Consider the following 23,433-nt stretch of genomic DNA (forward strand, 5'->3'; position numbering starts at 1 on the left):
TCCTACTACACTATTTGTACTTTGCATACTTGCTAATATTTGTTGCATGGTTTGGGTCAGCCAATCTAGTAGATTAATATAAGTACTACACTTTAAACAAAGGTTTTTTTTTTTTTTTTTTCTCTCTGATGGGTGACCATTCGTACTTGTCAGTACACCTAGATCACACCTAGCTTCAAGAAGGGTTGGATTAATGGTAAAGTCAGAGAAATTATAGGTAAACTGTAAGAAAAAGATTACACCTAACATATTATATGAATTCATATGCTAACGATTATCATCCTGTTTTACATTTATATGCATTTCCTAATTAATATTACTTTTTCAAAATATGAACACGTGAAATCCATCCTAATGGGCACTCATTAGACAGACGCTTAAACAAATAACTAAATCATAAATTCTCGGTTGTGCATAAGTGTTTGGATTGCTAATATCTAACCAAAAATTATTTGTTTGCATCACAAATACAATTTATAACACATATTTTTTATCTTCCCAATCATCTTTTTTATCTCGCACACATCACATCACATCACAAAAAAGTGCTATAGTAATTATTCCAAATAATATTTCAAACACTTTCCTATCCAAACACTTATTTCTAGACAAAACTACATGAGAATCACTTCAAACATATTAGAAAAAGCTGTGTCCTTGAAGACTAAATCTTGAAAAATCTTTACTTTAAATACACATTAAGCTACTACTCCAATTGCCTCCAAAAAAAAAAAAAAAGCGCTACTTGTCCAATGCCCTAAAGAAAGCCCATCGATGGCATTGTTTACAAGAGTTCTTGTAACAATAAACTATACTTTTTAAGATATGAAATATGTCAGAGAAAAAAAAAAGGTTCTCATCGAAAAAAGTTTGATACTACATTAGAAATTACAATTTCGTAAATTAATAGGCATACTCAAATAAATTATACATATTAAAAGACTCTTATCATCAAGCAACACGTATGTTGAATATCGGATCTTTCCAATTTTAATTCCAATTAATCGCTTATTGGGAAAATAAATAAAAAATCACAAAGGTCCAATACAATTACAATTAAGTGAATAATACTTTTTGATCATTTAACAAATTCATTAATTAATACCCTTGCCCTTAAGCTTAGCATGGTTTTGAGAAATTTAATCATAAAAGATCGTACCCAGAAAGATCTCAAAACGCGTAAATAACAACATTAAAAACAAAAAGCAAGAAAATAGTTTACATAAAGTTTAGATTACTTAATTAAGTACTTTATGATCCCTTCATTAATTAATTAAGTTACCTAATTAACAGAAAAAGATGGAAAGGACAAAGCCCAAAAGCTACCAGTCTTCTTCATTAGTCAGATTCACATTTCATAATCATCTCTACTTTTTTTTGATTTATTCTTTTCCACTTCACTAACTCCTCCTCTCATTCACACCCGCCTTTTTCGTCCCTCTTCATCACTTCCCCCATGTGCCAAGCCCCCTATATATGAACAACTTCAACAAGATTTCTCTGTTTCGGGGACCCTTTGAGATCCTGTACTTGATAAAGTTGTTAATAATAATACATGTGAACATCTTAGTAAGGGCCTGCTGATGCGGTGAGGCGGTGCCTTGATGTGATGCTACTCATACTGCAGTGAGATTTGCAGCAGTGAACTCACATGTGAAGAAGATGATGATGATCATGAGGGCTTTCATCTTCTTCATTTTTGTCATTATTCTCAACTCAATCCCAGCTCAGTCTCGCCCCGGAGATCCTTTCAAGTCCATCTTGGGTATGTTCAGTGATCGTTAGCACATTCTTGGTAGGATTGAAAATGGTTTTCTATTGTGATAAAGATTGGTTCTTGACATGTAACTGGGAATATTGTTGCATTTCTTGGGGGATATAGCAACTGGGTTTGGGATATTTTCATTGGTACGGTGAAAGGGGTTCTTGAAATATGATAAAGTCCATCGTATGTTCGTTTATTGATCTTTAAGATATTCCTTTTAGGATAAAAATTTCTAGAATGAAAACTGGGACTTTATTGTTTCCTTGGTGGTTTTGGCGACTGGGATTTTGATATTTTCATTGTTCTCAAATTTATATGGAGTGATGTGGGATTTTTGCAATGAGCTAAAGTTTTGTTGTTGATGGGTTTTTGGTTATTTTAGGTATTGCAGTGCAGAAATTGTTCTTGAATTGATCGATAATTTGATCAATTTTGATGACTATGGAAGTTAGAGAACTATTTGTTTCGAGCATGTTGATTGTCATGGCAATTTTTTTGCAACAATCATTTGTTACAGTTGTCGTTTTTGCTTTTGCTGTTTGTTGCTATAATTCAGGTTCCTTTTGTTTCTTTTGTTAAGATTTAGACAAAATTCCTAATTTGGTCAATTTGTGTTGCATATCTTGCCAACTGCCAAGGCAATTTGATATAGTTCCAAAACTGTTTATATTTTCTGAAAGTGCTTATGAATGGATGTTTTTGGCGGTTCTGATGTTCTGCTATTTGTGAGAAACGGCTGTATTCAAAGAAAGGAGAATCTTTGGAATTGGTAAATTTTCTGTTATAGGTAGTTCCAGAAATGTTTTGATTCGTTGATGCAAATTTTGTTGTTTGTTTTGTCCTTTTCTTCTTAATTGAGCTCGTCCTTTTCCTATGTCGAGTTTCTATGAGGTAATTATCTTGAAATATGTAGGTGAAGAGAATTTGGGGTCATGGAAGGATGGAATATTAAGTGCAGCTGCTGCAGAAGCACCAGAGCCTTATAATGATGGGCATATGAGCATGCTTGTATTGGCTAAAAACAGGACAAACAGGCCAGATATACTTTCTGGTTTTAGGAAATATAGAGGTGGATGGGACTTTGGCAATAAGCATTACTGGGCTGTAAGCTTTATCTTTCTTCTTTTTCTAGTTGCTTATTCTGTCTCTAGAAGAAATGTTATAATTTGAAACTTTGCTCCACTGTACCTTTGTCTACATAAGTGAATTTTCTTTGTTAGTCATGCTTGATTTGCTAATCCAGCGAACATAAAAAATGTAAGTCAGATGGCATATCATAAAATATCTGGAATCAATCATAGAATGCAATATATTGGTGCTTTTAATTCCTCTAATGGGTTTTGAACAGAGATTCTCTCCCTATATATATATATATATATATATATGTATATGTATATGTATATGTATATGTATGTATGTATGTATGTATGTATATTTCATTCTTTCTAACTGTGGTGAGAACATATACTGTCAACTAGGATTCAGAAATTAATCTTCAAGAAAGGCAACAAGAAGAGGTTTTGCTCTTTTAATTTTTCATTATATCGTTCCAATTTGTGGCGGGCGGTTATGTAGTTGTCTTTCTGTAAAAGGATGAGTTTTTTTGTGCTTACTAAATCAGATAGTGTCAAGTGTCTCAATACCTGTTAACGGGAAATTCATCCAATGTGACGTAGTTTTAGATAAGCTAGGAACACCAATTTTAAAGGTTGTCCAGGACTGCAATTGCTGGTAACTCCAAAGTGTGTCTTGTGGACTGATATAGGTATTCATTTGTTCATACTAGTGAGAAGTTACATGTCCTGGACTATCTAGAATGTGGTTACTTGGTTAAGGCGTTTATAAACTGATATTTTCCCCCTCTGACATCCCCTTAGGAACCTAAAACAGCTTAAGCAATCTGGTAAAAAAATCAAGCTGCAATTATGCTCCCAAAGATTCTGGAATTGTTCTGAAAGGTCTTTAGTTGATTAGAGTTAAGCTGGCATATGACTTGAAATGAATCGGGGAACATTACCAAAGACACATTTCGATAGTTAATCTCAGATTTTTTTGGTGATAAGGACACGTCGATAGTGTACGAAATTATCATGTTTCTAAGCTTATGCTTTTGGGATGCTATGTTTTTTCCCTTTTAACACAATTGGTCTCCTCTGCATGGTTGCTATACTTTAAGTGCACTAAATCATTTTTTTGGAAATGATTCATGCACACTTTCATTATAGAGAACCAAGTGAATTCATGCTTTTCTAATCAGGATTTTTGACTGTTTTGTACAGTCTGTTGGGTTCACGGGAGCTGCTGGTTTCATTCTTGCTGTGCTCTGGTTTGTCTCATTTGGCTTAGCTCTTCTGGTGCATCATTGCTGTGGATGGAGGATAGATATCAATGGCAGCAAATCATGTCGTTCAGAAAGAATCTGTTTGATATTACTCGTTTTCTTCACGTGTGCTGCAGCGTAATTTTTTCCAAACTCAAACTCAGTGTCAGAAATGTTCACTCTAGAGTTCTTTTAGTTACTCTTAAGATCAATCAATCACTTAGAACATATATGGCCATTATGTTATGCTTTCATATCTTGGTGAATGAAATCTGAAATTCCTTGTCATTTCCAGTCTTTTAAGGGTTTTGGGGTTTCTTCATATGCAACAGAAATATGGGTAATTTGGTTGCAGGAGAGTTAATAAGTAAACCAAATATTCCTTTCGATTTCTTTTGCTTTGACCTTCCTTTAATAAAGCAATTATGGATGAATTTCTCGGTTATGAATTCTTTCTTCTTTCAGCCTTGGTCTAACATTTCGTCTGATGTTACCAGGATTGGATGTATTCTTCTTTCAGTTGGACAGGATGAATTCCACGGTGAGGCATTGAATACTTTGAGTTATGTTGTAAATCAGTCTGACTACACAGTGGATACACTAAGAAATGTCACCGAGTATATGGCTCTTGCCAAGACAGTCAATGTGGCCCAGCTTTTCCTCCCTTCCGATGTCAAAAATGACATTGACCGGTTGAATGTTGAACTGAATGATGCAGCAGATACTCTGGAGGCAAAGACAGATGAGAACTCTGGGAAAATAGAGAGAGTGTTCAATACTGTGTATGATCTACTTTAATTGTATTTTATTTTTTCTTTCTGTGTTGAACTGTGCTGATATTTGGATCTATTTGACAGAAGGTCTGCAATGATAGCAGTTGCAGTTGTGATGCTTCTAATATCCGTATTGGGTCTTGGTATGTATACATGGACCATATCTTGTTTTTAATCTTTTCTGTCTGTCCGCTTGCTATAATTTTTTTTTTTTCCGGAAGGTGGGGGGGTGGAGTTTGGTTGGGGTGGAAGAAACAGAGAAGGGGTGGACAAATTTCATCATTGGTTGTCAGTGTGTGGCTTGTCCTATTGTCTTTTACTGATATAATTTATTTTATTGCAGTCCTGTCCATACTTGGCCATCAACATGCAATTCACATGTAAGTTTCACTTTCCCTCCATCCATCCCACCACACTATTTTGTGCATGGGAGGTGTATTTATATTAGCCTCTTTGAAAATCTTTGCAAATTCGTTTTTGTCCTGTTTTATGTGTACTATTAGTAGTCTCACGACTTGGCTAACTTTTACAGATTTGTTGTTAGCGGATGGTTACTTGTTGCAGTTACTTTTGTTCTCTGTGGAGTATTCATCATACTTAACAAGTAAGCATTAACTCTCATGACTCACTTGCACTTCATACTTTCAATTGTGGTTCCTCAAGAAACCATGCATGCATGAACTCATGTTCCATTACATTAAATTTATAAAAGGTATTTGATGATGACTATTGATTTTCTCAAGTCTCTATGCTTATCCTTCCGCTCTGCTCTGTCTCTTCAAAATTCTTTGATGGGTCAAGATGATCTTTTTTTTTTCCTTGAATCATATGTTCAAATTTTGGTCTTTTAACAAATTTCTTAGTGCAGCTAAAATGAACAAAGCTTAAGCAAATAATAACAGGGTCCAAGTCTTGGCTTAGAATTCCATTTGCATAGAGAACATTTGTTCTCTTATCTTTATCTCAGCAGCTTGAAAAATAATTCTTATTAACCATGTCACCTGTACTCCCACATCAAGATTACTAAAGAAACGGTTGAGTCAGTGTAGATAGGACTAGTTCCATTCCGCAGAGATATCTTTTTGATCTTTCATATTCATGCATGCATTGGACGCGAAGTTTGATCTGGAGGAGAGGTGCTTATTGAAAGGTGTTTTTGTGTTTTCAGTGCAATAGCTGACACCTGTATGGCCATGGGGGAATGGATGGATAACCCTCATGCGGAGACTGCTCTGAGTAATATCCTTCCCTGTGTTGACCAGGCAACAACAAATCAGACACTGTTTAAAAGTAAACAAGTTGTCGGTGATATTGTAAATATTGTCAATGCATTTGTAGACTCCTATGCAAATTCAAATCCTCCTCGTGAAGCTAACAATTATTACTACAACCAGTCGGGGCCTGTGGTGCCTCATCTTTGTCATCCTTACGACTCTCAGCTGCATGACCGCAATTGTTCAGATCAAGAAGTTTCTATGGCAAATGCTTCTGTTGTAAGTGGATGGCAATCTTTGAGTCCTAACGTTCTTGGGCTAGAAAAACCTGCATCTCAAAGTTAGCTAGTGAAAGCATTAGAAATTAATTCAATCTGAAACTTCTGACTAAGCCCTCTGAAATTGTTGTTGTGTTACTGCTTATTAGGTCTTCTTATCACTCACCGAAATTCTCCTAAATATTCAGGTATGGCAGGACTACACTTGCACAGTATCACCAGACGGGCTGTGCAGCAGTGTTGGGAGGTTGACACCAGATATGTATGCGCAAATGGTGGCAGCACTTAGCATCAGCTATGCTCTCCAACATTATACACCTCCGTTGCTAAGTCTTCAGAACTGTAACTTTGTTCGTGATACATTTAGAAATATTACCTTGAACTACTGTCCTCCATTGGAGCACTATCTTCGAGTTGTAAATGCAGGATTAGCTATGATCTCAGTAGGGGTCATGCTCAGTCTTGCGCTGTGGATTCTTTATGCAAACCACCCCCAAAGGGAGGAAGTGTTTGCGAAGTTCTCTTTACGAATAAAAGGGAGCTGCAATGATAAGAAAACCCGCAGTAGCCATGTCATCGATTTAACCACAAGAAGTCCAGCTCCAGGAACTGGAGTTTAGACTAAACTAGTTTTCCTGTTAGATTTAGAAGTAAGGTAGATGATTCAAGGAGATGAGATTTGTTTCCTCTCTTATCTGACAGGCAGGCTCAAGATGGGGCGAAGCACCATTTGAGCCGGTAGCTTGTTGCTATAGCATTGTAACTCTACTAAAATTGTACAGTAAAGTTTATATTTTTGGCCATCTTTTGATATTATATATCAGTGGTTCACTATGCTATTAAATATTTTTTTTCTCCTTTTTGGTGGAAATATATTGAGTGAAGTCTATGCAGGAACTCCATAATCAGCAGTAACAATTGTACCTTCATTTAACAATGACTATCCCACCTAAGGTCCGTCCATTTGATAAGACTAAAGTTTGAAGTCTGAAAAATTAAATATTACAAGTATAAAGTTGTCGAAACGATTAAGTTATATCTAACTAATTGAATTATAGTGCTGAATTGGAATTTATGTTTTTATATTTAAAAAAAATTCTTTTATTTGTGTATTTAGAGGGAAAGAATGTGTGTATGCATGTGTTTGTGAGAGAGAGAAATTAATGAAATAATTTAGAGCTCATATTTAAGTATATATATATTTGTGTTGGAGAGCGTATATTTGCATGTGCGTATATATGAACAGAAAGAGAACACACGTGTATTTTGTACAAGAGCATTTATGAGACTATATTATTATATGTACAGTTAATTCAGAAAATTCAGTAAAAAATTTTCACTTAAAAATTTTCAGAATCGATCAAAACATTAATCACAATCATTGTCAGCATTGCTTTCGTTGCTAACCATTTCCTCATTAGGTACTTATCTTGATTCCAATTTTGCTGCTTTGTTGTCCACTGAACAGCATAAAAAGTTTGTTAGTTTCGTTATCGTTTTGCAGTTGGGGTGGTGTTTGGTGATTGATTGTTGACTGTTCGGAACCAACTCCACAACCCAACTAATTTGGCCCCAACCCAACTAATTTGGCCCCAACCCATCAGCACAGCCTAGAAAGGGATCACTGGGCCCCAAATCTGACATGGACAATTGCAGCCACTCTCAATTAACATTTTTAGCTCCAATTGCCCCAAAATCTTGATTAAGTAGCCTAACTCTCGAACTTCCAAATGCTATTTTTCTTTTTTCTTTTTTTTCACTTTTTATTTTTGGACAAGCTACATGGAAGAAAGTATAGAGATTCTGAGTAATTAAAACTTTACATTGTCTGAGTGTTAGAAATTCAAAAATTCTCAATTTTCAAAAAAAAAAAGAAGAAATTCAAGAATTCTGTTCAATAAATATATAGGTTACAATTAAATTATTTCATGAAATTTACTTTTTTATCAAAAAAAAAATAATGAGTTATCACTAAGAACATAATGAAAGCTGAATTATATAGTAAAACTCTCATACTAAATTGGCATCAGACAATAATAAATGAACCAGATAATATACATAAATAATCAAAAAATAATTAACGTGTTAATATTATCTCGATATGGTCTTGTTTGTATTGAAGTTTTCCATATTATGTGATCATATTTTTTTAATTTTTTTTTATTTTACATACATTAAATTATTGTAAATATTTTTTTTCTACCAAAAGTCCATAATAAAATGATAGTTGCGATGAGACCTAAGATTTTCACATTTATTCATGACAAAGAGTAAAATTCAATGTGCTCATTTTAATTTATTAGTTATGTGTACTAATAGCTTTTCATTCACGGTTAACTTTTTGAGTATCCCATTGCGCAATAAAATATGTGGCTTGGACTCATCAATAATTTTTGCTGCTTATAATTCTCGCTAAGGCCAGCACTTGAATTGTTCTGATGTATTTCCGTATACCGTAGACTTTGGGATACGTACTTATTCCGATCAACAGAATCTTTAAACTCCAAAATCAAACCTTAAAACCTCCACATACGCAATACGTACAAAAATCGTATATAAGTGTTGCATATATATGTAAAGACTTTCGTACACAAAATTGTGTTTGTGTTGTTGTTGTTGTTGTAGTAGCCATTATTCGATGTCTTCTTCTCCTTTTTCTCCAATTTTTTCTGTATTATTTTTAGCTCTTTTTTTTTCTAGCTCCAGAGCGTCGTTTTTTCCAGCCGGATCGTCGTCCTTCTCTCGGAGATCAATTCTTCGAGAAATCAGTAGCGATGGTAAAAATGAAAAACGAGTTGAAAAAGCCGATTATGGCGTGGAATTAAACGCCACGAATTTCGATGCTATCCTCAAAGATACTCCGGCTACTTACGCGATCGTTGAATTCTTTGCTCACTGGTATTAGTTTTGCTCCCAAGTTTCAATTTTTGTTATTCAATTGATTGCATGCTTAGTAAATATAATATACCATTTCCTTTTTTGTCTTTTTTTTTTTGAAGAAAAGTTTTCTGCTTTTTTGATTTTGGTTGAATTTTTTTTTAATATTTCGAAAGTGTAGAAATTTGTTGCGTTTTAATTGCTGCTGTAGGGTTAGTTTGACGTAGCAGTTTGCAGAATCGCTTCTGAAAAGGCTGGGGGTGGGCAGGTTTTGATTAAGCATGGATTTTGGCATTAGTTTGGTAATAAAGCAATTGGTGTGCATACGTATTCCCATACAAATGCAATAGGAATAAAAGGATTATGCAGGTACATTAACGGGCCAAAAGGGAGCTTATGAGCATTTTGTTGGAAGAAATGCAAAAGGAGAAGTTTTAGCATTTTGCACTTGCTGGGTTTTTTTTTTTTTGGGTTGTTGTTGTTGTTTAAAGGCTAATGGACTGATTCAGTGAGTTGATGTTAGGTGTTTATTTGGTTTAATAGCTGGATGGTGGTGCTTATCTTGAGAAAATGAAGATGTATTGTGTTCTTTTGGGATCAAGAAAGTGAATTTTCTAGATAAGTCATCATCGGGCTAAATGTTGGACATAGACATAATAGGTGAAAATGGATAGCTTGAAAGTGGTTTTTTTGCAAAGAAGTATATATTGTTGTGGTTATTAAATTGCATTTCTGGGTTATAAAGAATGTTAATCACAGAGAAAGAAGAGGCATATAAATCAAGTAAAATAGGTTGATTAGGAATCAATGTTTAGGTTGCTTAATCGACTAGAGCGTTGTACCTAAAACTGCAAGAAGACTAATAATTTTTTCATGATAACATGAGTAATATAGGTGATATCTGTGTGTCTTCATTAGGCAAGTTCTTGTCTTAGAAGGAAGACTTCTGGAAAGTAACGAGCTTGATGCTGAAAATCAACATTCTTTTGGCTCTATCATACACATTTCCAATGGTCTTTGGCTGTCTTGACATTGGGTAGAAAAGATCTTATTTGGAGCACTTTATTCTTCTTGGACATCTGTTAAGATCACAGCAGATATGTGTTTTTGCTAATCACTTGTAGACAACTTTTATGGCTAAAGAAATTTGATAAAATTATATTTCCAGAGGAAAACAGAGAACTTTTGCCTGCAATGAAGAAATATGTTGTGTTTCTCTTATGACTGATGATAGACTTAACAGTGGAAAAAAATTATCTGACAAATTTGGTAATGTAAGAATAAGATGCATGGGGTAGACAGTTAATATTCTTATATTATGCATTGTGTATTCTAGTCAAGGATTTTTAGGTTTCTTCTATGATGATTATTCTCGATGAACCAAATTTATGTAGTAGTATGTATTATGTACCTGACATTTGTACTAATGTATGTTGATGGATGTGTTTGTGAGCAAGTTAGTTGATACTGTTCAACTTACCATGATATTTTTATGTAGACATTCTTTACCATTTCTTTGTGTAGCTTTCATATTTTTCTTACATGTAACAGATGTGCTGTAATTGTTTTTCCAGGTGTCCTGCTTGCAGAAATTATAAGGTATGAACAGTCAAGATGGTCTTTATACCCACCATCCCTGAAAAAGAATTAAAAAGAAAAGAAAAGATAAAGAAGCAAAAATTTCTATGTTTCTGATGCCTCAAACAAGCAATACTTTTGCAGCCTCATTATGAAAAAGTTGCAAGACTATTCAATGGAGCAGATGCTGTTCATCCAGGAATTATATTGATGACAAGGGTTGACTGTGCTTTGAAGGTATTATGAATATGCTTTCTGTGCTGTTGTTTCTGGATGTATTCCACTCTTGTATCCATATTAAGCATATTGGTAATTGAGTTGTTCTATATATCATCGTGTTCCTAAAGTACTTTTTCTCAAATCAAGATGTATGTGTTGCAGTGTTCTAACTGGAAAGTATTACTATAGTTAGTAAGTTTATGACTGGAAAACATCACAGGGCAGTCATTTGTTTCTCTTTTAAAATGGGGAATCCATAGTATAACATTGGTGCATCATCTTAGATATGGCATATACTTCAACTAATTGTCTGCATTCAAGTATTAGATTAACTTTGAGGGGTTGATGAAGAATTGCAGAGATTCTTAAATTCAATATTTGCAGTAGAATGTTAGCGAATTGTGTGCATCATATATTGTGTTAAATATTTTTTTTCTTTTAACTTTTTTAGCTGATTGACTACACCATATTTTGCTCAGATTATGTTCTATTCTTTTAATTGGTTCCCTTCTATTTCTGATGGGGTGGTACAGTCCCCGATTTTTAATTGCAGTGTTGTTTTCTTCAGTTTTTTCGTGATTAAGCTTTGTTCCATTTGGTTAATGTTTTTTCATATGTATGCTCATGCGTTTCTCCTCCATGCATGATCTGCTGAACTTTTTCACCCTTTCCAAGAGTCATTCATTTTGTATCCAAGTTTTTTTAGCTGAATTTAGCTAACTGATATTTTATTAATCTTTTTCACTTGTTTGGCAGCACAGATAAATACCAATCTCTGTGATAAGTTTTCTGTAGGACACTACCCTATGCTTCTATGGGGCCCCCCTTCTAAATTTGTTGGTGCTACTTGGGAGCCAAAGCAGGAAAATAGTGAAATACGCTCAATTGATGATGGCAGGACAGCTGATCGCTTGCTAAATTGGATAAATAAGCAAATGGGAAGGTAACTCCTCCGCTGTATTGGGTTTTGATGAATGCTATGGCTAGTATATTTCCTAAATTCGTGTTGGATTGCCTTGATAAAACTTTATTTAGAAATAACTCTCATTTATTGACTAGGCATAAATCTAAGACAATGTTAACTGCATTAGCACCTAAGACAATGGTAACTGCATTAGCGCCTTCATCTGTTATTTTATTATTTTAAACATTTAAGAATTTGAAATTGTAACAATTTTCCGGTGGAAAAGAATGATAGAAGTTAGTCTGCTGAAATTGCTGTTTTTATTGTACCTTTTGTAACATTAAATGATGCATCTAGGAAGAAAACAGTGGATATAGAATCATAAGTTAAAGCATTCTCTTATGCTATAATGCAATAAATCTTGCTTGCTCAAGTATTAGATTGTTACTTGTTTGAATATTGTTTGAAGAAGGCACCATCTTTTCATGTATGGTGAATTGCTGAACTGTCTCTTACTCATTAAAAATAAGCAATTTGGCCCTACATACTGAACTTGAACCATTGCAGGTTCTATTTCCATCATCTTTCTGCACAAAACTTTAAGCCCATCTTAACTGAATATAATATTCACGGGGCAAAACTTTGGTTTGATATGCTCAAACATTGGCCAATCAAGTCTAAGAAAAATAATTGACAATCAGGGATCTTTCTCCTTGAAAAATTCAGATTTTACTCTACATATTGCAAATTGAATCTAATCAAAGAAACTCAAAGCTATTGCTCCTCAAGCTACACAAATGTGAATAGGCATAACAGCCAATATGATGATAAGAAGCAGGAGCTTGGGTGAAAGTGGTACAGTTTAAATATTTGAGGATCCAGATTATCTTAAATGTGGCGGACTGTTTCAATTACTTGCCTTTAGTGGTTCCTGCAATTCTGACGTGCTTTTTATGTGTATTTCCATGTATTGGAAAATAGTAGCCTGTTGAACTTTTTTTCCTTATGTATCTTGAACTTACAGTTCATATGCCTTGGATGATGAAAAGTATGAAAACGAGCATCTTCAAACCAATGCATCTGACCCCGGGCAGGTCCTTGACAAAGCATACCTCTTTATTTTTTTGAGATGCATGTATTGCTAAGATCTTCTTGTGAAAAATTTGACTGTCTTGTTGTTTTTTTGTCAAAAAGATTGCACGTGCTATATATGATGTTGAGGAGGCAACATCCACAGCATTCGACATTATATTCACGCACAAGGTGAATATATTTCATTTACCTACACATATATCGGTTTCCCTGATGTCCCCCCCCCCCTTTCTTCTTGTCAAGGGGAAATAAGGGATTTTTGATAAACTGGTGCTGATCTACTCTCACTACACAGATCAAGGCAGAGACTCGGGCTTCGCTCATTAAATTTCTTCAACTATTGGTGGCCCATCATCCTTCTAAGAGGTGAGCACCTTTATCTCTTTGAGAGTGACTTCTCATGTCAAGCATTTTACATCTCTGAAAGTGTGTGCTCTTTCTAGGTGCCGGAAGGGAAGTGGTGATATACTTGTTAACTTCGATGATATATATCCATCTGAGATATTGTCAACCAATGATGCACAATCTATTGGTGATGGTAAAGAGAAAGGACTTCAGAATATGCAGATCTGCGGAAAAGAGGTTCCTCGCGGATATTGGGTGAGTATACAAGTTGCCTCTTAACTTGCAGAATGGGAAATGTTATTGGATCTACTGCACCTATAAATGTTATTGAAGTCTATACATGGTTTATCTGATTTCTGTACCTTTTGTTGACTGGATTCAAGACATTAGTGGCATATGGTTCAAAGAGGGTAACTGATCCATGTTTACCAACTAGCAGGATGATTTGCAAGTTTTCTAGTCAATAGATTTCTTTATAATGATGCCTGAAATGGCATATATTTTCCGGTGGCTCAAAGACTTCTAATTAAATACTTCTCTTTATTTTTCATTCTCTATCCCGATGATCTTTAAATTTTGAATTTGTGCGCAAAATATGCGAGATAAAATCTCATTTTGGGAGGCCTAATCCTGGATGGATGCAATTTGGATAAGCTGACTTGCCCGCTGTGATTTAGGTCTTTAGCCAATGGTTTTAGTATCTATGTCCCCATAATTTTTTAAAAGGAAGAATGGCCTTACCCGTTTCTCATACGTATCATAAAGCTATACTGATATGGGATCAGGAGAACTTCTTAATTGGTCGCAGAGATTTGAGTTTTGGGGTACAATAAGGTTAAGGAATTGAAGGGGGGAGGGCAATGGGGTTTTCATGGGACTCTATTTACTGGTTGCCTCCAACCTAATCGTTCATAAATGAACATTTGAAAGCAATTTTGTTTCAATCAGTCAGTAAAGATTGTCTGAATGTTCTACACAATAAAATGATGTAGAAATAGGGATAGAAACATAAGAATCAGCTAGACTTTGAACTTTATTATGAGCAACAGGTTGTAAAGACTAAATCAGATAAGAATGGGTGCCTGTCTGGAAGTGATTCCCCTTTCAATGCTAAAAAGGAATTCCTAATTACAAGACTGATAAACGGATTTTTGTTCAAAAACCAGCTTTATGTAAATTGTTCTGAATTTAGCTAACTGTTCCTCATCTTGTGTAGATGTTTTGTCGTGGCAGCAGCAATCAAACTCGGGGTTTTAGGTAATATGGCCTTCACGTGTTTGTTATTTTGTGCCTGTCAGTGCAATTTTGTGAATTCTACCTTTAAAGGAAATCTAGCATATCTTTCTTATCTCTGAAAAAAACTGTACATTTGAACGTGCAAAGTTCCTAACAATTCAATTCTGATGGATATGGGGAAATGTTGTGATCATGACCATCAAGCTCCTGTATTTACTGGAGGATGTCAGAATTTTATAATTTACTTATTTACTTTTTTGCAGTACCAGAGACAAAAGGGTCCATGTTTTTAAGTTTTGTTCTGATCACTTAGTATATATTGGCACCCCCTCCACCTTCTCTATCTCTATGTGAAATGGCTTACACGGTTTTAGGATCAATTTTATATTCCAGTTTACTGTTCTGGCAGCTGGTCTGATTACAACTTATCGTAGAAAAAAAATCTAAATTAGTACTCCTTCCGTCCCAAAAGGTTTGTCACTTTTTGGCAATGGAGCTTTTTATGAATAATAAAGAGAATAAACTCTTAAACTTCCTAAAATGCCCATTATCGAGCTGTCTAAAACTTGTACAAAGAAAACCATTTATGCTGCCCGAATTGCGTCTGCCATCAGGCCAATAGTGTGGGCCCCATGGATTTAGTTAAAGATACCAACCTGCTTCTTCTTGTGTGCTGCACGCACCAACTGCAAAGCCAGTTGGTGCATGCTGGTGATGCACTACTTTAATACATGCATAGGTTTTAATAATTTTTGTTGGACCCACACATATAATTGTAGTAGCTTTGAGGATAAAAATGGAAGGAGGAGAAAATTTCACCTGCTGTTTTTGGTAAGATGACATAATTTTGGGATAGATCAAAAAGGAAAGTATGACAGTTTCAATGGAACGGAGGGAGTAGTTTATATAAACGATACACGGCAAATATTGTTCAACATCTTTTCTGGCTTGCTGGTATGAGATTACTTCTTTCTCTAGTCATTTTGATCATGCATCTTGAAGTAATAATAACAGTCACAGCATGCTTAACTCTCGTATGAGAATGCTCAGGGTAATTACTCAAATGATGTTACTTCGAGAGTGAAACTTTTACTTCACCCTGTTGTTGGATGTTAGGTAGTATTCAGCTTCTATTGTTCCATTTTCATCAATCGAGATGCAGTTTGCAGCAAGTACTTCAGTTTGTTTCAAAACTTCAAATATGGCCAATTAATGCTTTTGTTTCTTCTGCAGCTGTGGATTGTGGGTTCTTTTCCATTCACTATCCGTCAGGGTTGAGGATGGGGAAAGCCAGATGGCATTTACTGCTATATGCGACTTCATTCACAATTTCTTTGTCTGCGAGGAATGCCGGCAACATTTTTATGGGATGTGCTTAAGGTAAGATGTCACTAAATTTGTCTTTAGTTTTCTTGAAGTTCCTTGGAATCTGAAAAAGGTTTATCAACGTGCAGTGTTTCTAATCCTTTTAATCAACGTGCAGTGTTTCTAATCCTTTTAAGAGGACAATGGACTTTGTCCTTTGGTTGTGGAATGCTCACAACAAAGTCAACAAAAGGTTAATGAAGGAAGAAGCTTCTCTTGAGACTGGTGATCCTAAATTCCCTAAAACCATATGGCCACCAAAACAGCTCTGTTCTTCTTGCTATCTCTCCAAAAGTTCAAAGAATGGACAGATAGAGTGGGATAATGATGAAGTCTTCAAATTCTTAGTTAGCTATTATGGGGGAACACTAGTCACTCTCTACAAGGACAAAGAACTTCTTGGCGATAGTGAGGGTAACAAAGCACCCATCGAAGATTTGGCAGCCACAACAAATGCAATTGTTGTGCCCATTGGAGCCGCGTTAGCGATTGCTGTTGCAAGCTGTGGATTTGGCGCTCTGGCATGGTGCTGGCGTTCACGACAGAAAAATCGAAAGTATAAATACCAACTACACTCTTTAAAAAACATCTAGCGAGATTGGCCTAGTCACTTTATATTTAACCTAGATAGCCACAGTGAATTTTTAATATGAGAAATGAAATGTGACGTTGAGAGTGGGGGTTTGGAATAGTTGGAGGTTGATATTCTTATTTATTTTTCCAAAAACATTTCAGGCAAAGAAGAAGCTGGAACTAAGCTCGTAAACAGGGTAGCTCTACGGATGGCTGTCAGTAATTGTGAGGAAACCATCAGAATAGAACAAGTCCATAACCTTGAATCAAGTAGCTCGCTTAGTGTTTACTTTGAGATTTGAGTGTACAGTTTTGACTCTACACTGTAATTTAGAAAGAATTATTTTCTTCTTTTCCCCTTGTGCTATGTTTGTACACCCACATGACTTGGGAGAAATCTTGCCTGCATAAACTGTGAAGTGTATTTCCTGCTGTGTACTTGTTCTGAATTCAGGCTAGCAGCTATTGTGTCCGCGTCAATTTATGTTTACACAATCTGCTATAATCTTAACTGAGAACATCACATTGAAGATTGCAATATTTTTATGTACATTGGTGTAATTATAAACCAGCTAGTGTGCAGAAGATCTTTACACTGCAAGTGTTTGGAGTTTGCCGTTGCTTCTTATGCATCCTTCCTGACCAGGCAGTGAGAAAATGCTCTGCCCAGAAGCCCAGAAACGCAGTAAATGTGCAAAAGATCTAAATCCAAATGTTGAAAATTCAAACCAAGTGACCATTTTGTTGGGCATTAGGAAACATTTTGAAACTTCAGTTCTGCTTGTACTAGGATTTCCTGATGGTGCTCATTTGACACGAAGAAGGAACAGTATACAGAATAAGATGGTAACATATATTGATGTAGTATAGTAATGAAAAATTATTAAAACTTGAAACCCTTTTTACTCTTGGCTAGGGCTGCAAACGAGTTAAGTCGAGTCGAGTTTTGGCCTAATCGAGTCGAATCTTGACTTAATTTTATCGAACTCAAATTCGACGAGCTGATAATTTTGAAACTCGAGCTTCAGCTCGACTCAAATAATTATTTTATTTTTTTAAAAAATAAATAAAATAATATTTTTTTAATAAATAATAAAATATTAAGGATATTTATATAATTTTACTATTAAAATAAAAATTAAAAAAATAAATATCTATACTCAAACTCGCGAGCCGACTCACGGGCTAACGAGCTTAATATTTTGAGTTCGAATTTGAGCTCGACGTTGACTCGACCAACTCAAGTTCGACTCGAACTCGATATTGATCGAACTGAGTCGAGTTTGAGAACTGCTCGACTCGTTTGCACCCCTACTCTTGGCATCTCTACCCTACATTTTTCTCTTCCATAAAGAAAGCATTTTCTTGGCTGTTGCTTGCTTGTGATTTCATTACTGGGATCCCCAGCCATCAAGCAACAAATCTAAGATGCTGCTTCCAGGAGCTTTTATTCCGTTGCTGTAATCATGTGCTTTCAAGATAACATCTTTCCCTGAAGTTACCATGCATGCACCGGAAAAAAAAAAAAAAAAAAAACTGCCACCGAATTGACCAGTTTGGAAACAACAATTTAAATTGCTAAAATATTTGCTGAAACGTGTAATATTCAAAACCAAAGTTTTGAGACAGAAGCCTGAAATTTCTTTATGATTTTCTATAATTTTAAACCTTATATACATATCTTGGCATTTGTCTGTTCGTAAAATCTGAAAACAGGATCTAAAAGTATTAACTAATTCACACCTCAAGACCTATATAGACAGAACCTTGACGGGTCTTGGGTGCTTGATCTCTTTCTCGAGTAACAACTACTGCATATCAGTTCACAGCAAGCCTGCGACTTTCTTGTCATCAATCATCCTTCTATCAACGTTTGTTAACCAATTTAAACTTCATAATCCTCAGGGCAAGCCTTTCGATAGTCTTCTCTTTAATATTAGGATACTCTTCATCACTTTTTGGACCTCGCACTGACTGCAATACATGAAAGACTCTACTGCTTCAAAGAGAAACCGAATTAACATCCGAAGTCAGCTAAACGAAGTTGCATCTTAGCGGTAATTGCAGCTGGAAAGGGCCATCTATCAAACGTGTGTGACATCATCGTTTTGAGGCTGCAAAGTTGCCGACCCAGCTTCTTCATCAGATGAAGAGAGAGAAGACGATGAGAGGGATACATTAACCTGTTAAGGGTCACCCACGCAGGCCATGAATAAAGTAAACAATGACCAAAATGCTTAAACCTGGTAAAAAAAAATTAGAACTTTAGTCATGGGCAACAGGCTTACCCGATTGTGCCGGCGACGAAGAACTCCAATCACTGCTTTCATTATAACGTATATTGGCAAAATGATTCCGACAACTCTCAGAAGTAGTAACTGTCAAAGAAGATGATAGATAAGGAACTCAATCGGCATATACATGCATCTTCCAAATTTTGATAATCAAGTGAATTTACCAATATCAGTGGAAGAGTATAGTTCCCTGCTCGATTTACTATGACGGGAAGAGTATGCCGCAAAATTAGAAGAACCATGAACTGCAAAATAAAGGATAATTTGACATGAGAAGAACTTTCATCACACTAATATCCAATCACCCTGATTCTTTAGTTACTCCTAAAAACTCCAAGTAAAATCATTAAGATGTTCTGTAAACTTGCTATCAAATCAAACTTGAGACTGTCAACCTCTCCTCCATACATTGTATCTTTCGTATACAGAATATGGTCATAGCTTCCTAGATTTGTTTCCAACTATAGATGCACATCCTTTTGTGGGCAGAGAGAGAGAGAGAGATATTACGATTATAGCAACGGAACGGCAGCACATCATGCTTCTTGAGTTGGACACTGCATAGTCATCATAGTCAGGATCAATGAGATTTTGGTCAGTTGAAACCACTGCAATAAGGCGGGGATTATTCAAGTCCCTCCTGGCAATTTCCCAATTTCCTCTGAAAAATTTAGCAAAATATGTTTCACAGCGGAAAATTGATTTATACTGTATGATTTTACTTATTTATTACTATCAAGAATGGAAAAGCTATGATACCTGAAGTTCATCGGAATACCCCCAAGTCGAAAAATAGGTGGTGGTGCTGTATAACCAGGCTTGAAATGCTGCATGTGGCATTTAGGCACAAGGAGTCTTACTAAGTCGAAGACAAACTCAGGTTGAAATTCCAAAACTAACAGAGAAAATGAAGAATTTACAGTCAAATCACAATTACTGCGAGTAAGATGTACCTGGTGGCAGATCTCACATACAGTGTCACCCTTCTCATTACACCACCTCTGTACACATCGTCTGTGAGCATACTGTAAAAAAGTGAATGTCAACCCCAAGATCTAGTAAAAACATCCTTTAAAGGACATAGATAGCATTTAAAAGGACTTGAAATGGTAAGGATTATAGAATCATGAAAGTATTACTAAAAAAAGAAAAACGAGATTGAGTGCCTGATTGAGGCACCTTTATTCTGAACCAAAGCCAACTTTTGATGCAGTTATTAAACAGTAAAATGACAACAGGAACAGGATCCCTTTTGCATGTGCATCAATGCAGGTACAAAACATGTTTCACTACCAAGAAGGAAAATATTAAAACCTGTTCAACTAGCAACAGTACAGAAGTGAAAGATGGCAGCAAACAGCTTCAATATCAGCACTTTAGTGGCCTCTGCTGAAATAGACATGTTCTGGTGCCAAATTACGACTAATGAGTGCAATTAAGAGTCCAGTTCGACAAAACTAATAAGCTCGCAGATTAGAAAAATGAAACACAAAGAGACAAGCATGGCTTTTTGGAGATAAGAAAGACCCTTGTCATGGGGCCATACATCCAGAAGAACATACCATAAAGTAAAACTAAAGCAACTGCCCCTCCTTACACATTCTTCGTATTCTAGATGTCTTGAAAGCAAAAGAGGGTTTCTGAAGCAGATTGCTTCGACATTTGTTTGGAAGAAAATACATGAAAGCTTTTCAAAAGCAAATACACCTAGGCAGTAGGATATACTTCAACTTCATAAATAAACTGGTACAAGCAAAGACACATCATCAGACTGCAGCTCAGAACTCAAAAACCTAGAGTCAATAGTCTCTTCTCCTGCTGCAATTCATCTTACTTTTTTCTTTTTTCTAAAAGAAATGCCGTCATTGGTGTTGACACAATTTCATTCTCAAGTCTATATCATATTCTTAAAATTCCTTAATTGAAATAGGTTAAGGTCATCGCAACTAGTCAATACTTGTAGTAGGTGATTGGACAAATGAACAAAATTTAATTAAATGACTTTATCATGATATGCTTTTATAGTTTATGAGCACAAGGAATTTAAAAAGGCACAGAAAGAATTTGAAACATATGCAAGCATGCACGTAGTAGCACATACAAATGATACAATTAACAGAATTGTGAAGCAGAAGATGTTTTATTTCAAAGATGAATCATAACAAAGGCATGGCCAACCTTCAAGCTGCCACAACAAGAGCAAGGGGTCTCCATATTTGAATCCCAATCTTCATCCTGGCATATCCTGCACTCGACCATTTTCCTTGGAGTCAAATCAGCTCCAGTATCCTTCAAAGTGCAATCAACAGCCATGTCATCATTTCTCAAGGGTACCGACTGCAGCAACCGGTTTTGGCTTTCAATTGCAGCCTCCAAAGTGGATTCAGTGAGCAACCGATCAACCAGCAAAACAAAATGATCCCCCATCGTCGTCAGCAAGACTCAAAACAACTATCACTTGCTAGAAGGAAATCCAACTGAATCAGCTCAAAACACTATAACCAGCAGCCCTAGCTCAGCAGCAGTAGTAAAATTTTGAGACCTACCAGAACAAAGAAAACATATTTCAGCACAACATATGCAATATAATGAAATACAAGATAGAGATTCATTTGCTGAATTTCCGTAATGCAAAAGTTAAGCATACCCATATATAACAACATTTAGACGCTAAAGTATTCAAGCAGGAAGAGAAAGAGGTCATAGAAAGAGATATACCAAGAAGACCAACAAAATCAGTACCTAAATAAGCATAAAAATATTTTACTTAAAAATAGGTTGAAGAGTTGTATACACTAAAGTCACATAACCAATAGAGAAACTACAGTTAAGAGTCAAAACCATCAAAATGCTTTATATAAAACAGTTAGAAGTAAACTAACAAAAGACAGAAAAATTAAACATGATGGAACGCAAGCTCAACTTTCCTTTTTCTGCTTAAAATTAAAAAAAAAATCAACTTTTGATGCTACAAAACCAATAGAGAAAGTTCATTTAAGAGTCGAAAGCATCAAAATATAAATCTAAATCAGTAACCGAAGACAGAAAATTTAAACATGATTGATAGTGAGTTCAACTTTCCTTTTTCGGTTTGAAATCATCTTTTGATGGCAAAACATACCCAACCAGATAAAAGCTCCAATTGTCAAAGCAAATGGAACAGAATCATCTAGCTAAACATGACAAAGTCAAAAAACCAAGCAAAAGAAAAGAGTACCTAAGAAGAGAAAGCAATTAACAGAGGAGGCAATGAAACAACCCCAGACGGAAAAAAGCGATCTTTTTAAGAATACAGAGCTATAAGCAAGAAACAGCAAAGAGAAGTGAGGGATTTAAGAGAATATACGTGAGAAAGGAAAGCACAGCAAGGAAAAGGGATACTTACAAGAAGGGGATCGGATATCTTGAAGCTAAGAAAGCTCAAACGTTTCTTCTCTTTTCTTTGTTTTCCGTTTTCTTTTATGGGCTTTTTCTGCAAAAATGGAGAAATCTCTGTTTTGGAATGAAGCAAGAGATTGAGTGTAGTCTTTGTCAGCATTCAGGATTCAAATTCACGTCCAAATCCCCTATGTACAATACACACATATATAATAGGCATCAGAGGTTCAAGAAAAAAGATAAAATAAAATAGAAAAATGACCCACGATAGAAAAACGGTGAAGTGGGGTACCCATAATGGGGTTTTCAAAGCCTTTGAAAATGTCTCTTTCTGGTCTGGTCTTTCCTCAGAGGTCTCTCATATTTTGTGGCAAAATCAAGTATTTATTTACGTATACCATTTTTTTTTTCATCCATATCCAAAGGAACGAAAGTTATCTTGGAGACAATAGAGGAGAAAGAAAATCTTAATCATAACCGTGAAAACAATTGACAACCGCATGGATTCCACTTTTTACTACAATCTTGATCGTGAAGATTGCGCTCTCTGACCTCCAAATAGTTTGTTAAATCATGACAGATATTGGAGTGGATGGGTCTAATTAAAGCCATTAAGAAATAAAAACCATTAGTTATATTTGTTTCATCTTTTTTTCCTTGAATTTTGGTAAGTGTAAGTAAAAGGTTTCGCACATCTAATTTACACCCCTCTCCTCTATCATTCAACCTATCCCTTCCTCTTTTTTTTTTTTAATCCATTAATAGATTAGTCGATATTAATGAATAACAATTTAATCAAAAGTTACCCGGCAGTTGGGTGTAGGCGTGCGAAGGAGCGAGAAGTGTTGAAAAAACAAAACAATTTAATCAAGTTTCTCTTTAATTGTTTTTTAGGAGGGAAGGGGTGGAATTTAATATCTCAATCTTAATCACTAGATTAAAGTCTCATCAGTACATTTCAATCAAGTTCTAAAGTGTTCTCAACCTTACTTAGTATTATGCTAAAGTTGAACTCTCATTATTGGCATTGCAGTAGCCAGCAAGTCATTACTTTATTCAGCATTTTTTTTATATAGAAATTGACATATTCTAGAATAAAAACACAAAAACTGTGAATTGTTCAGTTGTGTTTGTAGATCCAAGTTGTATGTAATTTAATAAAATGTTTCTATTTGACTAGGTTATAAAAAAGTGTAACATAAGTACATGAAACAATAATAAT

The 23,433-nt window shown here is 35.4% G+C and overlaps 3 protein-coding genes across 6 annotated transcripts; 2 read left to right on the plus strand and 1 right to left on the minus strand.

Annotated features, from left to right (window-relative positions):
* The first annotated feature begins 1,346 nt into the window (after positions 1–1,346).
* LOC113717730 (uncharacterized) lies at positions 1,347–7,153 on the plus strand. The gene is made up of 9 exons (XM_027242527.2): positions 1,347–1,765; positions 2,679–2,869; positions 4,045–4,223; positions 4,583–4,867; positions 4,943–5,001; positions 5,202–5,238; positions 5,391–5,462; positions 6,027–6,351; positions 6,539–7,153. The coding sequence occupies exons 1-9, from the start codon at positions 1,663–1,665 to the stop codon at positions 6,968–6,970; spliced, it is 1,683 nt and encodes a 560-aa protein (XP_027098328.1). The 5' UTR covers positions 1,347–1,662; the 3' UTR covers positions 6,971–7,153.
* A 1,697-nt stretch (positions 7,154–8,850) lies between these two features.
* LOC113719502 (sulfhydryl oxidase 2-like) lies at positions 8,851–16,893 on the plus strand. 2 transcript variants are annotated; one of them, XM_027244718.2, is made up of 12 exons: positions 8,851–9,248; positions 10,802–10,826; positions 10,950–11,042; positions 11,786–11,967; positions 12,953–13,022; positions 13,123–13,191; positions 13,316–13,386; positions 13,464–13,620; positions 14,582–14,622; positions 15,835–15,981; positions 16,085–16,522; positions 16,702–16,893. In XM_027244718.2, exons 1-12 carry the CDS (start codon positions 8,989–8,991, stop codon positions 16,721–16,723), a joined length of 1,575 nt encoding a protein of 524 aa, XP_027100519.2. In that variant the 5' UTR covers positions 8,851–8,988; the 3' UTR covers positions 16,724–16,893. The 2 variants fall into 2 exon arrangements, with proteins under 2 accessions (XP_027100519.2, XP_027100518.2); XM_027244717.2 differs by lacking the exon at positions 16,702–16,893 and having other exon boundaries at positions 16,085–16,657.
* A 1,264-nt stretch (positions 16,894–18,157) lies between these two features.
* On the minus strand, positions 18,158–22,635 carry LOC113717961 (uncharacterized). 3 transcript variants are annotated; one of them, XM_072072715.1, is made up of 9 exons: positions 22,504–22,635; positions 22,219–22,399; positions 21,012–21,375; positions 19,787–19,858; positions 19,593–19,660; positions 19,344–19,494; positions 18,998–19,078; positions 18,828–18,917; positions 18,158–18,722 (listed from the first exon to the last, which is right to left on the minus strand). In XM_072072715.1, exons 3-9 carry the CDS (start codon positions 21,258–21,260, stop codon positions 18,624–18,626), a joined length of 810 nt encoding a protein of 269 aa, XP_071928816.1. In that variant the 5' UTR covers positions 21,261–21,375; positions 22,219–22,399; positions 22,504–22,635; the 3' UTR covers positions 18,158–18,623. The 3 variants fall into 3 exon arrangements, with proteins under 3 accessions (XP_071928816.1, XP_027098623.1, XP_027098624.1); XM_027242822.2 differs by lacking the exon at positions 22,504–22,635 and having other exon boundaries at positions 22,219–22,486; XM_027242823.2 differs by lacking the exons at positions 22,219–22,399; positions 22,504–22,635 and adding an exon at positions 22,051–22,192.
* Positions 22,636–23,433: the final 798 nt, after the last annotated feature.

Source organism: Coffea arabica, chromosome 11e (assembly GCF_036785885.1).
Source record: "Coffea arabica cultivar ET-39 chromosome 11e, Coffea Arabica ET-39 HiFi, whole genome shotgun sequence".
Taxonomy (NCBI): domain Eukaryota; kingdom Viridiplantae; phylum Streptophyta; class Magnoliopsida; order Gentianales; family Rubiaceae; genus Coffea; species Coffea arabica.